Source organism: Glycine soja, chromosome 15 (genome assembly GCF_004193775.1).
Source record: "Glycine soja cultivar W05 chromosome 15, ASM419377v2, whole genome shotgun sequence".
Lineage (NCBI taxonomy): Eukaryota > Viridiplantae > Streptophyta > Magnoliopsida > Fabales > Fabaceae > Glycine > Glycine soja.
In genome coordinates this window covers 43,903,855-43,921,430 of record NC_041016.1, presented here as the reverse complement: position 1 = coordinate 43,921,430, position 17,576 = coordinate 43,903,855, and the positions used below count along the sequence as shown (strand labels likewise).

Here is a 17,576-nt window from a genome sequence, read left to right as displayed (position 1 = left end):
ACAAATTTGTGAGGTTTTTTTTCTATATTTTGTGGTAGTTTTTAATCTCTAGAAATCACTCACACCCATAACCATCAATGAAATCAATGAAAGAGTGACACATGTTCAGATATTTGAACTTATGTTCAAGCCAAAAAGTAATAAATTTCAATTTTTCAAGGACGAAAAAAAAACTCAATTTTACAAGGACATATTTCGAACATTTTGATATTTATAGGGACAAAAAACATATTTTAGATTATAATTTAAGTTTTAAAAACTATCATGTAGGCTCAGATTCGTTCAAGCCTGGCTTCGGATAAAAAAATAATGCATTTTAATTTTATGAGGACGAAAAATATATAAAAAAATTTACAAGGACAAATTTCAAATTTTTTGATATTTATAAAAGCGAAAAAATATATTTTAACCTTCTGATTATATGTTCTTTTTTTTTTTTTAATTTCCTTAAAGATACAGGTAACAAATCCTCGCATCCTCCATGTTTTTGGTTCAGACCCTCTTTCTGCTTTGTTCCTAATTGGTGTGGTTTATTTATTTGTCTATGTGTTTTAGACATTTGTGATAAAGTAACAAGTTTGCACGTTTCAGTTTCTTTTTTGTTGAATACGAAACCTGTGTTTATTCTATTTCGGATTGTGGGAGTGCGGAGAGTGAACGAGAGAAGGGAGGGTGTAGGGGATGAGTGAGTGAGGGTAAGAGTGGAATTTCACACTTTTTTTAAAAAAAAAAATAATGGAATGTAAAAAGAGGAGCTTATAATGGGAATAGTGAGTTAGGAGTTGCTATTGATCCCTATTAACGGATTGTCTCCTTGTTTTATTCCAAAAAAGTTTTTCTTACCGAATTATCATTCGGTTGATTAAAATATATTATCATTTTATTACGTAATTATTTTCACACTTCCTTTATGAAATTGTGATTTCGTTATATAATATATAATAAAATTATGATTTTATTATATTTTGTTATTAACTTAGATATAATAATGCATTCTGTTATTATATCATGAGACAATGTTATTATATTATGAGACAATGAAATCGCAATTCTATGACTTATTTCTTTTTTTGGGTTAGAGAACAATGCAACAAAATCTAGTTTAATTTTGTTCACCTCAATGGAATCCAGCCCCTTTTTTAAGTTGGACTTTTGGTCTAGTTTTATACTTTAATACAAGGCTTTTACATATTCAGTTTCCGTTTTTGTTAAGTACACTCTCATTTGTTTTTTCTTCTTCTAATTTTTATTATTAAAGATATAGCCACATGTTGTGTGCATATATAAAATGTGAGACGTAAAGGGTATTGTATGAGTGGACAAAAATAAAATAAGAAAGAAAAGTAATTCAAGGCGTAAACACATATTATATTGGAGTTTGGAGAATGAAAAAACCCTAATGCTAAAGCATGAGACCAAGCAAGAGAGGAATTAAGGAAGATCAGAGCAAGAGATCGAAGGGGGATCAATGAAGAGAGTGAAAGAGAGGAAGGAGCAATAAATGAACTATCTTGTGTTTTCAGCCAAGGTGAGTTCCAAACGTTAATCTTGCTTTCATCTCCCAATAGTCATCTTATGCCTTCTTTAACCAACACCTGAAGTGTAGATGCTATGCAATAGCTCGAATTATGACCCAACCAAGTGTCAAGGAATTCTTCCTTTAGAAAATATTTGGCTTTCAAAACTCAAGTAACAATAGCATGAGATATTTGAGAATGCAATTTTAAATTTGAAGAATAAAGAAAAGAATACATATATACATACATATATATATATATATATATGATATGTGACATAAATTACCACAAATATAATTATTTATTGATGAGTTCAATATTTAAAAAATTGGAAAAATAAAAAAACTAATATTGATATTTCTACTTGATTTTTATTTTTTTTATATTTTATAAAAATATATATTAGATATTTACTAATTTAACACAAATTATTTCTATTAATATATCACTTAAGTTTAAAATAATAATTTAATTGACATTATTATTTTCTTGAAAACAAAAAATATTTTTAACTTAAAAATATTGTTATATATATATATATATATATATATATATATATATATATATATATATATATATATATATATATATATATATAAACGGATAAACAATATAGTGTCAATGGTAGAGAAAGACACTTACAAGGAAAAATGATACCCCTAACCTATGTTGAGGAAAAAGGTTAACAATAAAGATTGATAAGTAAAAAAAAAAAAAAAAAACAATAGACTCAAATATAACTATTTTTATCCTTTTTTTTCTTAGTTGCTTGGGCAAAAATCCTAGGAAAAACTGAATTATATTATCATTATAATTGAAAATAGCAACATCCTCCATAAAGGAGGTTACAGCAAAACTTGGTACATTGTTATAAAAGCAAACATCTTATTGTAAGGATAGATCAGCCTTGGCAAAGGAATCACTCATACTGTTAGCTTCCCTCAGTATATGAATTACCACAGTGCTGAAAGGTTTTCTTTAAATCTCTAATTTCAGCACTCAGCTCCCTGAATTGATTTTCATTTGGATAGTCTTCCTCTAAGAGTCTAACTACCTCAATACAATTAGTTTCCACCAGAATTTTCAAAAAACCTTTATCACCAGCCATGGGCATAGCATACCAATTGACTAGAACAATGTCCAATAAGTCTCCTAGCAAAAGCTTGAATAAAAACACCCTCACTGCTACAAATCACAGCTCCACAAGATTTTATTTGCAATGATATCATAAAAAAATATCTTTCAATTAATTAAAATTTTATTTGCTTAGTATGTATAAGGTTTAAGAGATGTTTTTTTTTAAAAGATAATTTTTCAACCAATAAGTTATTAATCCTAGTGGTCCTAACCTCGTTTCCTTTAAGTAAGATATTGAGTTTGAAGTTTGTAAATGAAAAGAATCTGAGTGAGATGAGAAATCTCACTAAAGATAATCGATCAAATTTTTCGACAAAAATTAATTATAAAAAAATTAGTGTATACTCCACACTAATGTCATAATAATAAATAAAAAGATATACTTTTTTTAATAAATGAGTGTCTCTGATTTTATTAACGGTTCAATTAATATACTCACTTTCATGAAAAAATTAATAAATATCATTAATATATAAATCTTATAATTAATTAAAAATAAAAAATAATTTTAGCAATAAAATAATTCACATTTCTTATAAAATAATTCACATTTCTTATAAGAAAATGTATTCTTTTATTTTGTATATATAAGATGGGAGGCAGAAATATGTAATTTGATAGCATCATGTTACTTGTTTATGTGTAATCAATATGGTTAGTTTTTGTGTTAGAAATATGTCTGCATTAAAATATGTGATCTTGAAATGAGTGTATCAAAATTTTCATATGTTTGAAATTTCACTTTTCATATAGTTAATTTTATGAGATTAAAATTATGTGCAAACTTAAATTCCCAAAGCTACCTCCCTCCAATTTATTGAAAGATAGATACATTGAAATTAAAAGTTAATGAGAAACGGTGACCTCATTAACATTTTACATTTGTAAATATAATACATATTAACTTTTAAATATAGTAAAATAACAATTCATAATATAAATTGTCTCTATATATTTACAACTAATTTTATTATTTTTCCTCTCTTAATTATATATGTTATTTTTTTACGTGTATTTCACACATTATTTCTACAAACAACCAATTAAAAAAATATTTGTCAATCATTTCAATTTTCTTTTAAGAAATTATTAAAAGTTATAAAATAATATTATATCAAAATATAATTTATTCATTATAAATCTACAATATAATTCATATATTTAAATACATTATTTATTATAATTTTTAATTATAATCTAACTTAAACTGAAAAATTATTTAAAGTTTAATTATATATAAGTAGAAGGTCATCACATATAATGTACAAATTAAAATACTAATTTATATATTTAGGTACTATCTCCTAACTTAAAATTTCTAGGTATATAGCCTAGTTTGTCAAATACTACTATTAGACTACTACATTATTTCCGGTGAAATAAAAGGAAAAGAGAAAAATCAAAACCTATATGGGAAGATATAACACAATGAGACCAAACCGAAACCAGTTAAACTCAAAGTGACCACGCGTACACACCATTCACGACCTAATCACGGGTGATATTTACTTATATTTGTCGTGAACGTATAAAATAAATATTACAATTGAACTTTCAAAATTTAAATTGATAGAAATTCTAAAATTGGATTTGACTCTGAGGGGAAAAAAATCATTTTTTATTAGGTTAAAAAATATAATGATGTAATAAAAATATTCTTAAAATGTGAAAACAACTTTGAATACTTAAACTGAAAAGCTTTTGCCTTTTGGTCCAAATACGTAAAATATTACAAAATTCTACAATAAATAATAATGAAGCCAGGATTTTCATAAATTTTCCTAACCATCCTCGTGAAGTTCTATTTTATATGACATGTAATTTCTATATTAAAGTATTTATATATAGATACTAGATAGCAAGTGGGAGTTCCAGAAATTCTTTTCAGTAGAGAGAAGAAATAATTTATGTTTTCACTAAAGGAAAAACAATAAGATTTTACAAATTACATGTGTCATGAACAAAGAAATTTAAAATATTTATATTTTACAAATTATATTTGTCTTTTATGTATTTTCATATTTTGAAAATATTATATGATTTTTTTATTATTAATACTACAAAAAATATCTCTGTTATGTATGCAACCAAAGAATTATTCAATCATTCATCTCCTTTTGTGATTACACATTTTATTCTTACAAAATTCATTGTAAAAAAATAGATCTTTCAATTGGTACAGTTCTCATAGGTAAAATTAAAGTTAATTTTACAAATATATCATTTAATACAAAATATGTTTTTTTAGTTTTCATTAACATTTGAAAAGGATTAATCATTTCATTTAACTTTAAAAATTGATCATTAGATTGGACATCTCTTGATAAAAATTTCAATTTGACTTTTAAAAACTGAGTTCCATAAAAGTAAATTTTGATGGATAAAACTTAGTCAAACAAATTAAAATTTTCTTATCACATGCAAAAAATGAATCTCTTAAATTTAAGCTTACTATAAAAAAAAGCAACTTAGTGTTCACTTCCATAAATCTATTATTTAACTCAACTTAAAAGTGATGGACATTTGAAACTTTTTCAACTTTAAGTTTTGATGTTCTTATGCATCATCCATATTTGGCATGTCAATATCACAACAATGAGCATGTAGTTTATTTTTTATTTTTAATTGGATGTCATGTTTTTTTTAGGCTTTGGCAATTGGCCGAAGCTGTTATCAAATTTTGAATGGGCAAAATATTCTTTTTTCACGTATTAACAAGTAAAAAAAGATCTTCGGAGATAATTGTCCCACTAGACATAACGTGCATCCGCCTCTGTAGATAATAACATATAAGGGAAAATTAAAATTTGCTCTGATAAAAGAAAATTCTCACTAAAGTGAGAAGATAATAAATAAAAATATTATTAATGATGTCTGAAAAAAAAGGATTTTAAGAATTATTTTAATTCATTTACAAACTAATATAAAAAACACATTTTAACACATTTTAATAATGTCTAATGTCTATTTCCATAAATTTTATATAATTTCAATATTAAAAAATTACATATAGATAACAATATATAAAAGAAATTTTAAATTTATACAGGTAAGATAAAAGATTTAATAATTTATATAAGTAAGAACATAATAAAAAACAAAATAACGATTTGTCTAAAAAATAATTTGAGTCAATGATTTTACTTATATCCTTTATGTTAAATGAAATAAAATATTTAATTCATAATCTAGTAAGAAAAAATATAATTTATAAATTATAGTGAAAATAAGTTAAAGAAATTCATTCATATGTTAATGAGGTTTTAGATAAATTGTTTATCCTCATGGGTTAATTAAAATTTTCTCTATTTTTTTTTCCAAAAAATTATTACCAACAATTGTGTGGATCAGGTAGGATGGAGTTGTACCCACTTAAAAAGTCTCAATTTTGAGTCCTAACTCTATGATTATGTTAAATATTTGAAAAAATAATTTTTTCCTCTATAATAATTCAAACATGATGCGGGAAGGATACCTATGGTCTAAAACAATCATATTAAAATTATTTTTATTATTTTTCTAAACCTTAAACTCTAAATTTCTATATAAAAAAATATTTATATTAAAAATTAAGTTCACCTTAATAAATTAAATGTTGATGTAATTTCAAGCTGAATTGTTAATCTCTTAGTTGATTTAGTAAAAATTGTTAATTCCTGTAAGTTAAGTGCAAATATATATATATATATATATATATATATATATATATATATATATATATATATATATATATATATATATAACCTCATTCAAAGAATGAATAAATCAATATCAATATATCAAATTCAATTTAATTTATTTAAATTTAAATTAAAGGATTAAAGAAAATAATTAACCACATCAAGAAATAATTACAATAAGAAACTGAAAGAAGATTGAAATAAGTAAAAGAAACTAACCAATCAATATTAATTAAAACTAAAAGCAGTCAGTTTAAATTTAAATTAAAGGATCAGGTATTTCTCAGTCAAACTTTGAAAATTAATCTCCTAGACACAAAAATATAAATGTTATCTTTGATCTAATGAATTTTTTCCATGCATCAATTTATCAATTCTAATTAAAATTAAAAATAAAGGATTAAAAGTTGTCAATTCTCAATTAATTTAAATTTTATTTAAAGGATAAATAATTAAAGAATTAAAAAAAACTAAAAACACGGGAAGAATTATCATTCAACTTAAATTTAAAATAAATAATCGATAATCTGAACCAATTTAAAATTAGAAGCATAATTCACTTATTGTAAAATGATAATAACAACTTTCTTAAAGTGTAAAATGGTAACAACTTTCTTAAAGTGTAAAATGGAAACAACTTTCTTAAACATCAAACAAAAAAAATGGCTTTTACAGCTTAATCTTACTCAACTTTATTGATAATTTTTACCGCTTTTTTTATTTTAGTTTAATTGTCTCCATTCACTACCTCGCGTCAAATCATGTAAACTCGTTGAATCTTTAAGCAAATCAATTGCTTGCACTCCTTCCCAATTTGATTCATTGTCAGGTGTATCTCCAATAATTATCATAATTAAAAAGGATAACTTCTACTTATATTAACAATGACAACTTAAATTGAGAAAAAAAATTCTTAAAAAAATGACAAATATTATCCATCTCTTTAAAATATTAATTAAAAAACAAAAGATAAAAGTTTTTATTAAGAAGTATAAAATTATAAAATCTTGCAATATTACATGCATTGCTACTTGTTGAAAGGTTCCAATGACAGGACGAAACAAAATAATTTATGTGAGTGTTATCATTTGTTCTCACTTTAATAAAGATTTCAGCTTCGAGTGTTACAACTGTGTTAAATATTTGTTAATGATTGATTATTCATAATAATTAATTAGTTATATGTTATTAGATTCTCACCCCTTATCGCCTTTCAAATCAAACTTAACCATATAGAATCCATCATCATCCATGTCCATGATGTTAAAACCGACGTGGAGCTGTCACTTCTCTTTCATCAAATGAAACCCTAATTTCTTCCCCAGCAATTTTATGATCATTGCATCCTCCAACCATGGCATACACAGTTCTTTAAACACTTTATCATCAAGGAAAACCCAATTTGCATCTTCTTAGCAATCAGATCCTTCTTTTGTCTGGCAGAAGACACTTGCTTGGTGGTTTATCCAATGCAGTGGCAGATCTACATGGAGGAAAAATATTTTTTTTAATTGAATATATTGAATAAATGATTTTTTTATTCCCATAAAATTTAGATATTTTTTCTGTAAAATAATTTTTTTTAATAAGATTAATGTAAATAGTTATAAAAGATAAAAAGAATAAATTGATATTAATATTTTTCACCTTATCCTTTTAAATTTTATTGTTTTTAATTTTTATTACCATTTTTAATAAAGTTTATATAATTTTTTATTTGAAAAAAATCTTAAACTATTTTTTTATTCCTACTTAAAAAAATTTCTGAATCCGCTACTCATCCTATGCGATACAATTCTCGTTGTTCATCGCGGAGAACTCAATGCCCTCCATATTCATCATCTTCTTTTATCCAATCTACCAATTTTTAGATACTCTTTTTAGTGATCTAGTGAATTGAGATATCACGGAAAGTCATAATTTCTCAAACTAAATTTCCTAATATTGATTTCTTGACTCATAATTTTTACATCATCAAAACATCAATAAAAGAATGTGCATGTGCAGCTTGAAAGCATTTGATCATTCCCGTATTCAATTGTAACAATGGCCGGTAGCAACATGTTCATTTTTTTTTACATAACTTGGAAAATGTAAGAATCAAAGTTACAAGGGTATTTCATAATATTGTTATGCTGAATGCCAAATTATTTAAATTATTCTGTTTCCTACATTATATTTTATAAATAATTTCTTATTTTATAACTATGATATGAAAAAAAAAATTGGTTAACTAATGTTTAAGAAAAAAACTCAATATAAATATCTAAATACTCATATTTAATATGAAGATGTATATTAAAATTATTACTTTGTATGATATACGTTTTTAGGAAAAATATTCTGTTTTACAAAAAAATATAAATTAAAAATATGTAAATAATATCTTACCTAATAATATCCTTATGCAAAACCAAATAGGTCAACCAAATAAGAAAGAACTATCTTAAATTTTCTTACATCTTATTTTATAAATTTTCTTATTAAATGTAAAACTTATTAAATATTTTCTTTTTGTTTTGAAGAAATGAAATACATATATTTTTAAGCGATCTAACTTTTTTTAATAAAATATTTAAAAAAATATAAGATTAGCATATGCAAAATACGACTAGAATAAGTGTAGGTCCTTACTAGTATTATAATTCATGTTTCACTTCTACTACATCTAACTTATTTGATATTAGAAATTTTGGTGAAAAATCATCAAATTTAGAAATTGACAAGCAAAAACAATAGACATAGTTGAATTAAATAAATAAAATATGTTTAATTTTAATAATATACATTAATAATTAATAATTAATGTAAAACTATGATTACTTAATCATGTGTACCATGTTATTTGATTCTCTATATCTAAATCTTAGGGGTAGTTAGTTTGCATTTTCATTTTCTGTTTTCATTTTCTATTTTTATTTTCTGAAAATTGTTTTCATTTTTAAAAGATTAGAATTCTAAAAACATTTATGATATATTGACTTTTAGTCTTTTTGTACTTTTATATTTGCTTAAAATTACATTCGACATTTTCATTTTACCCAAAATGAGGCTCGTGTTTTCAACTGAACTGAAACGAGATTTTATTATTTTTATTTTCTGATTGTTTCCTGTTTTCATTTTCACTAAAAATATTTTTAAAAATTCAACCAAACACATTTTCATTACCATTTCCTATTTTCAGTTAAAATAAAAACAGAAAACAGTCAAACCAAACACCTCTTAAATATTATTTCTTTCTGCACTAATAAAAAATTCATAAATATTCCATGACATTGATTTTTTTTCCATGCATTTATAATTTATAAATTAACAACATTATTTTAATTTTAGAATTAAAATGGATACAATTTTAACTAATTTAATTCCTTTTTAATTCTCTATGATAATTGATTTTTATTTTAATTTATTAATAAGTTTGTGAGCAAATTTAATCTTTTTAATTGTGACAGTTACGTTAAATCATTTTATTAATTTTATTTTACTCAAAATTCTGTTTTTTTATAAATTAAATCAATTAAATAATTTGGAATCAAACTTCATTGATTTGGTTTAATTTGGAATCAAATGTGAGAGGAAAAACAAACCAATTTTATTGTTTTGATTTGATTTCTTGAGTTAATCAAGTAAAATCGAACCAAAGCTTCTCTTTACATGTATAATATAAAAATCATATTTTCATTAACTTTTAATTGATAGAAAATAAAAAATATATAATTATGTATATAAACATTAAACTATGTTGCTATTGTAAAATAAAAAAGTACTAATGAATAATTAATTTGTAATATATGTTTGATTTCAGTTTTAAAAAAAGTTTCACGTGTATTGTTTGTGTATCTATTAAGAAAATTTGTTCTACTATTACTATTGCATTCATAGTTATAAAATGCGATTTCATCATTGACCCAGTCCATGGGGTAAGTTAGTGGTCTAACTAATATATATTAAAAATTTAAAATTATATATATATATATATATATATATATTAATTATATGTAAGTATATGACTAACATTATTTCAATAAAAAAAAATTTATCTATATTTCAAAATCCAAAATAACAATGAATAATAATAAGACATCATAGTGACGCTATAAAGGTCGTCATTTTCTTTTTTTGGAAAATCGACTGGTCGGATTCAATCGAGATCTGATACTTAATCAGCCAAGTTTAAACAAATCATCTCAAGTCAATTGTGTGACCGATCCTATTAGGTTGTTGAATTTCGATTAAACCAGTCCGATCGATCGAGTCAAACCAAGTTTCAAAATTATGATTATATCACAGCCAAACCACTCAGAGGTATGAGAATGAGTGAAAGGGGGAGAAAACAAATTCATAATAATGTCTTTTCTTTTATTTAGTTGAGAAGATAAAATAAAAGAAAATTTTGAATAAAATTTAACTTTAAAAAATTTCTTTCTTTCTATTTTTTCTTGAATTTAAATTTCATAATTTTCTTTACTTTATAATTTTCTTTCATCTTTATTAAACATAGGGAGCAATTATCTTTTTTTTATTAAACATACTATATCGCTATTATACTGAGAAAAAAACAATTTTAAAGTTGACTTATTTGGTATCAAGTGTCAATTTTCAATACATTTAAAATGAGAAATAAAAAATAATGAAAAGAAATAACATAATTTTTTTTGGTGAATGAAGAAATAAGATAAATAGTAACTAATAGTTAATTAAAGGATCTCGCCGCCGTGTTGCCTCCGTCGGAGGGGAAGAACCACTACCAAACTTCAACTCACTTTCTCTCTCTCTCTCCCCGATCTATAAATCATTCTCTCACTCTAAAATCTCTCTCTCCCTCCCTCCCCGATCTATAAATCGTTCTCTGACTCTGAAATCTCTCTCTCTCTCTCTCTCTCACTCTTACAAAGCAAAGGTGCATTTTTTTCTCTTTTTTTTTTTTTGTCTTTACTATTGTATTTCATTCAGTTTTGCAATTATTCTGAATACCCTTTTGAGTTTTTCTGGTAGTATTGCCGTTACTTCTTCAAATTTAGCGTTGACCCATTTTTCATTATCTTGGTTTTGATTCACCACTTTGCTGGGATTGGTGTTTCTATGTGTAATTTGATCCAATTCCTTGAAAATCACCATGCACCCTTTATTATTGTTGTTGTTATTTTCCCAAAAAAAAAAGAATTTTTTTACCTACCAATATTGATTCTGGGAATCCTCAATGGGAAATAAAAGGAATGAAAATGAAAATGGAATCTTGGTTGCTTCTGTTTCTGTTTGTTACTTTAGGTAATGTTAGTTAAATGTGGCTCTTTACCCTTTTTTTTGTAGTGTTTCCCAAGTTTTGAATTTTTATCCTGAACAGTGTCTTTTCTTCATTTTCAAGATTTTTATGCTTTATTACATGCAGTGCTAAAATTCTATCCTTTCTGCTTATCTAGCGTGTTTTCTTCTTTATATTGGCTGCTAAGAGCAGTGAAATCTTAAGAGGTAGTAATTGAAGTGGTTGATTAGGACCACATAATGTAATATGTTGCAATCGCCTGTTGGTGTAAGTAAATTGATGGATTTGTTTCAAAATCTCTGGTTGAATTATAATCTGATCTGACCATTTAAACATTGATCCTACTTTTATGAAGTTGCAATCTGATTTGTTCTTTAACTTGTCTTAGTTTGGTAATTGGATGCGTTGAATGAAACTTCGTTAGTTCTTCTGCTGAAGAAGTGAGAAACATGTATTCTGATGAAGAGGTGTTTGTTTATTCAGAGTAGAGTTTGTTCATTGAAGAACTGAGGGAGGTTCAGGTCCATGATACTTTGAAATCTGTCTGTAGTAGGAACTAAGAAGACCATGGGACGAGCTTCATTATTACTTATAGTTTTTTTGGTTCTTGGTTCTTCCTTTGCCACCTATAATGTGGTAACGATGATAAGGCACTACGGATCTTCAGAAGGTGTGGCTGTGGATGATGGTGCATTGTTTTTTGACCCTATTACTGAGATGCCTGATCATGTAAAGAATCGGAAGACATCTAAAGCGCCCTTTCATGTCGCGTTAACAGCAACGGATGCTCCATATAACAAATGGCAATGCCGCGTCATGTATTATTGGTATAAACAACAAAAGAAGTTACCTGGGTCTGAGATGGGAGGATTCACCAGGATTCTGCATTCTGGAAATCCTGACAACTTGATGAATGAAATTCCTACTGTTGTGGTTGATCCCCTTCCAGCAGGTTTGGACCGGGTGAGTTTACTGCAACTTTACATTGTATTTTTTATATGTTGTTTGCTAATTCCCTATTTTATTCAACTGATTGGCTTTGTAGTTTATAATATTTTTGTTGCTGTTAGAATTGAATTGATAGTGAGATGCCATGATCACTGAATTACAGTACAAGCTTTTCTTCAGTCAATACAGTTTAGATGTTGTCTGATGCATTGCATAATCTGTTTGCAGGGATACATTGTTTTGAATAGGCCATGGGCCTTTGTTCAGTGGCTGGAAAAGACTAAAATAGAGGAAGAGTGAGATCTCTTATACTATGTGAATTGTGATCTATCCTTTTTATTTTATTTTTTTGCAATAATAAAATATGACTTAGTTGCTCGTCTTTTGGTGCAGATATGTGTTAATGGCAGAGCCTGATCACATATTTTTACGTCCTCTGCCCAATCTGGCCTTTGGAGGACATCCGGCTGCTTTTCCATTTTTTTACATTAGACCTGATCAGAACGAAAAGACCATAAGGAAGTTTTATCCTGAGGAGCTGGGGCCAGTTACAAATGTTGATCCAATTGGAAATTCTCCTGTAATTATAAGAAAGGTAGAATTTCTTCCTCACCAGTTCTTGATGGCTGAATTGAATAATTTTCCATGTCCTTATTCTTGTCATGATTATTGTAGATTTCATCATCATTGTGTTGAAAGATCTTATTGTCTATCCATTTCATATAGATGATAGACCTGCTTCAGAATCTAAAGCAAATAATGAATTTGTATTGATGAATCCTAAGTCACAATGTTGTGCCAATGTAGTAGCAACCTTAGGTTAGGCTTAGAAGATACAAAACAAATGGTTTCACTGGATATTCAGGAGACTAGGACTCTACACACTCTTTAAGTGTCTAATCCTTTCTCAAATGATAAAATGATTTTTCTCTAAACCTCCTCTTTGTTTATAGGCAATATGGCTTATTTCTTCTACTGCTATCTCAGCCTGCCCAACTATCCTAACTAACTAGCTCCCTTACTAACGGACAACTTACTAACTACTAATGGGTATCTACTAATGGACTTCTCTCTCATTTTTTTCTTTCTTTCAGGATTTGATCGCAAAGATTGCCCCCACATGGATGAATATTTCTTTGAAGATGAAAGAGGACCCAGAGACTGATAAAGCTTTTGGATGGGTGCTAGAAATGTATGTCTTACCAAACAACTGATAGATATTTTTGTTCTAGAAGAGGTATTGGAACTGATAATTTGATACATTATGCTAATGGTTTTTTTCTTGTGGAACCAAGGTATGCTTATGCTGTTGCATCTGCTGTGCATGGTGTGAGGCACATTCTGCGGAAAGACTTCATGTTACAGGTTTGGCATAACATCATGTCTCTTGATGTTGTATTTAATATATGATGTTATCAGATCAAGTTGTTATCAAATGTGACAAAAACATACCCAACCTCAATTTATCTTTCTTGTATGTGAAATTTCAGCCCCCATGGGATCTTGAAACTAACAAGAAGTACATTCTCCATTACACTTATGGATGTGACTACAATATGAAGGTGAAGTATTTCTTTGCCTTGAATTGCATAGTTATTGTCTTCAAATATTCCTTATAAATTTGCATTCTTGGTGAACACATCTCTGAACTTGTGAAATCTGCTTTATTTTCTTACCATGCTATGGAACTTTGCTTTAGCAGATATACATTTATTGAAACACTGTAGCTTCCTGTCATCTATTGTGTATTTCTCCTAGTTGTCTCAATAGTGTTTCATGATGCTCAGGGTGAATTGACTTATGGCAAAATTGGTGAGTGGAGATTTGATAAAAGGTCACATCTACGAGGACCTCCACCAAAAAACTTGCCCTTGCCCCCACCAGGGGTTCCTGAAAGTGTGGTATGTCTAGAACTTGCCTATTGATTGAAGTGCACTTCATCCTATCTTATTGGAATAATATCTAGAAAGAACTGCTTTCTGTGATACATGGAACTTGATACAGAACTTACATAAGATCCTATAATGAATTCTGTCTGTACTTTCATACTTATTTTCATTTTACTTACAAAGGTGAGAAGAAAATGGCATTTTTTTCCCATTAGCATACATGTATAAACTATCTGAATGTGAATCAGTAACAAAAGCATCTATATCTTAGAAGTTTGAACACTGATCCAGCCATTAGACTGTTGTTTTATGTTTCATTCCCAATGGTTAATTCTTTGATTGCATATCTGTATTAGAATTGAGAAACACCTTATTTTATGTAGTAGGGGTCCATATGCTGAGATTCTGCATGAAATGAAGTTTGGTAGTTTGTAGGGAATAACAAAAGCATCTATATCTTAAAAGTTTGAACACTGATCCAGCCATTGGACTGTTGTTTTATGTTTCATTTCCAATGGTTAATTCTTTGATTGCATATCTGTATTAGAATTGAGAAACACCTTATTTTATGTAGTAGGGGTCCATATGCTGAGATTCTGCATGAAATGAAGTTTGGTAGTTTGTAGGGAATGATTTGACAAGTACTAGTAATGGAACTAAGCAAATAGTGACATGATAATTATGAGACTCGATTACAGTTATATACCACTAGCTTTGGTTCTGTCCAATTCTTCATTTTAGTGCTGTCTGACATCAGGACACAATAAAGATCATTTGTTATCATATGTATTGCTTTGATAGATATTTCCGAATGATCTTCTCGAAGCTAGAACTTTTAAGATGCCTGTAAACTTTCTTGTTTCCCTCATCTACCTCATTTATTTTTTACACTTTCATTGGAGGAAGTGATCAAGAGGATTTTCATGATAAATAAAATTGCTGAAACTTTAGTCTTAACCGAGCTGAATGACTTTATTTGATCCATGTATCCGACTTCAGTACCTCAACTAGTGGGGTAAGACTTTGTTGTTGATGTTCTGCTTCACTCACCCTATGACCTACGTAGAAGGAAAAGAGAGAGAGAAATTAAATCTACTATGGGTATACTTTGCCTCAGGATAATGGAAAGTGGCTCTAGTTGGAGAATGTTATTGCACAAGACTGAACATTTATGATTGGATTAAATTTTTGAAAATACTGGTATTGTGGTATTGAAAATACAGTCTCTTTGCATATGCAAGGGGAAGACTGCGTACAATAACCTTCTCATATACCTTCGCAAAGCAAGGAGCCTCTGGCGTCAGGGTATGTTAGTTTACTGGTATTGGGATTAATAAGTTTGATTTTATTCTACGTGAAATAAAGCCCACATAGTACAATAGATAACTATATCTCTCATATGGAGGGGGAATCTTTGGTTTAGAAGTCCATTTAATGTGTTAGTGAGCATTGTTGAATAAGCCTGAAGATATTTTTAGTCCATCTCCTTTCAGTGTAGCAGTGCCTTTTTGTGTCATCTTAATAGCAATATTAGATGAAAGGCTAGCCTTTTGAAAACGTGGTTGTTTCAATAGTCAGCTAGTTTAACGAAATTTTTGCTTGAACTATTTCTTCGATATTTTGGTACGGTCAAATTTTAGCGGTTTGATGTATATCCACTGAGACTTTTTCCTAGTTTTGAGTTGAAATAATGAAAACTTTGCGAATTTGTCCTTACATTGATACTTTTGTTGCTTTCTTGGTTGTGGTTACTTGCCTACTTTTAAGTTTTATCACCTCATTCTTAACTTTAAGGGATTGTTTAGTGCTTAGGATAAGATGAAGATGGATAAAATAACAAAGTAGGAGAATAATAGGAAGGGATAAGCACCTACTAAGAAAGCAAGATAAGACTTGAGAGTAGGATAAGATACTAACATGATAAGTGTTGCACTGCTTCATCTTTTCTCCTTTTCTTATTGAGCTTGATAGCTTATGTAACCTAGTTTAACATAGTATTTCTATATTAACATTCATCTCCAAACTCCATAACTGACACAAGCTGTTGATTCAGTTCATTGAAGTGAATGCTATATATTTTTATCTAGTAGCAAAAACATGATACAATGCATTATTAATGTGTTTTTTTTTTTTTTTTTACTTATGATAACGTATGCAGGTAACCCTTGTAAAGATGGTGAACGAGGCTAGTGCTAACATTCCAAATTGGGACTCATCTTCCACCTCATCATGATGATATCCCAAGTGCACATTTCGAAAAGGAAAAAAAAATAGACATTTGAGTCTTTTTTTTTGTCACGAGTTTAGTCTTAGAATCATAGATGAATGTAGTAAACTATACCATTTTATATGGCAATTTAAACGCAGGATAAATATTTTATATATATTTTTTTCTTGTTGGTGATCTTCTTGAATGGTATTTGGGCTCGTACCACAATGCCAGATACTTTATTCAATAAGTATTGGCTTCGATATTGCATATGCATATGTTGACAATTCTTGTATTTTATGCCATGCATAGCCCTAGACAACATTATAATTGTTTCTGTATTCTCTTAATTTCTACAGCTTATGTGTATTGTATGGTTCTTCGTTCGTATAGACAAGGAACGTTGAACTTGATATAGGACCACGGGTTGAAGTGAAAATTGAAGCTTAAAAGTGCAACTTATTCTTCCTTAGATTAGTACGTCAACATAATCAAAGTGTATAAACAATACATGATTTAACATTTCATTTTACACATAACTTGTTATGCCTAAAAGATATAGATGTGTTCATGATTATCAAACTCTTCAGTTAACTTGTTAACTCTTATGAGTTTATGAGTTCACTTATCCTCTTTGAGTTGACTTGTGTGTAAACTCTTTTTTTAATAGTCTTCGGGTAGACTTTATAAACTCTAGGTAAACTCAGTAAACTCTCGAGTTTATCACTGAGTTAATGAGTAAGCAAGTTAAAAAAAATTAGACCAAAATGTAAGTCATCTTAAGTTATTTTCTGTCTGTTTAGTATTCAACATATCTTCATTCAGTATGTTTTCAAATAAAGAAATTCTTACTTTTAATAACATCAAACTCTTGTTCTCATATCAAACTCGTGATCGGAATGATCTACTACTATTACTATAACATCTTCAAGT

General features: G+C 27.7%; 1 protein-coding gene across 3 annotated transcripts; it reads left to right on the top strand.

Moving 5' to 3' along the window:
- Nucleotides 1-11,022: 11,022 nt before the first annotated feature.
- Nucleotides 11,023-16,989, top strand: LOC114388426 (hydroxyproline O-arabinosyltransferase 3-like). 3 transcript variants are annotated; one of them, XM_028348916.1, is made up of 9 exons: nt 11,023-11,234; nt 11,986-12,560; nt 12,774-12,841; nt 12,939-13,140; nt 13,640-13,737; nt 13,841-13,910; nt 14,036-14,107; nt 14,333-14,446; nt 16,593-16,989. In XM_028348916.1, exons 2-9 carry the CDS (start codon nt 12,165-12,167, stop codon nt 16,665-16,667), a joined length of 1,095 nt encoding a protein of 364 aa, XP_028204717.1. In that variant the 5' UTR covers nt 11,023-11,234; nt 11,986-12,164; the 3' UTR covers nt 16,668-16,989. The 3 variants fall into 3 exon arrangements, with proteins under 3 accessions (XP_028204717.1, XP_028204719.1, XP_028204718.1); XM_028348918.1 differs by having other exon boundaries at nt 12,081-12,560; nt 16,593-16,921; XM_028348917.1 differs by lacking the exon at nt 11,023-11,234 and adding an exon at nt 11,762-11,864 and having other exon boundaries at nt 16,593-16,921.
- Nucleotides 16,990-17,576: the final 587 nt, after the last annotated feature.

What these genes read in the sequence shown, in the direction of transcription:
- LOC114388426 (XM_028348916.1), top strand. Translation starts at nt 12,165, where the DNA reads ATGGGACGAGCTTCATTATTACTTATAGTTTTTTTGGTTCTTGGTTCT. An exon ending in CTCCTGTAATTATAAGAAAG is followed by an intron (nt 13,141 to 13,639) that starts GTAGAATTTCTT and finishes TCTTTCTTTCAG; the next exon opens with GATTTGATCGCAAAGATTGC. An exon ending in TTTGGATGGGTGCTAGAAAT is followed by an intron (nt 13,738 to 13,840) that starts GTATGTCTTACC and finishes TGTGGAACCAAG; the next exon opens with GTATGCTTATGCTGTTGCAT.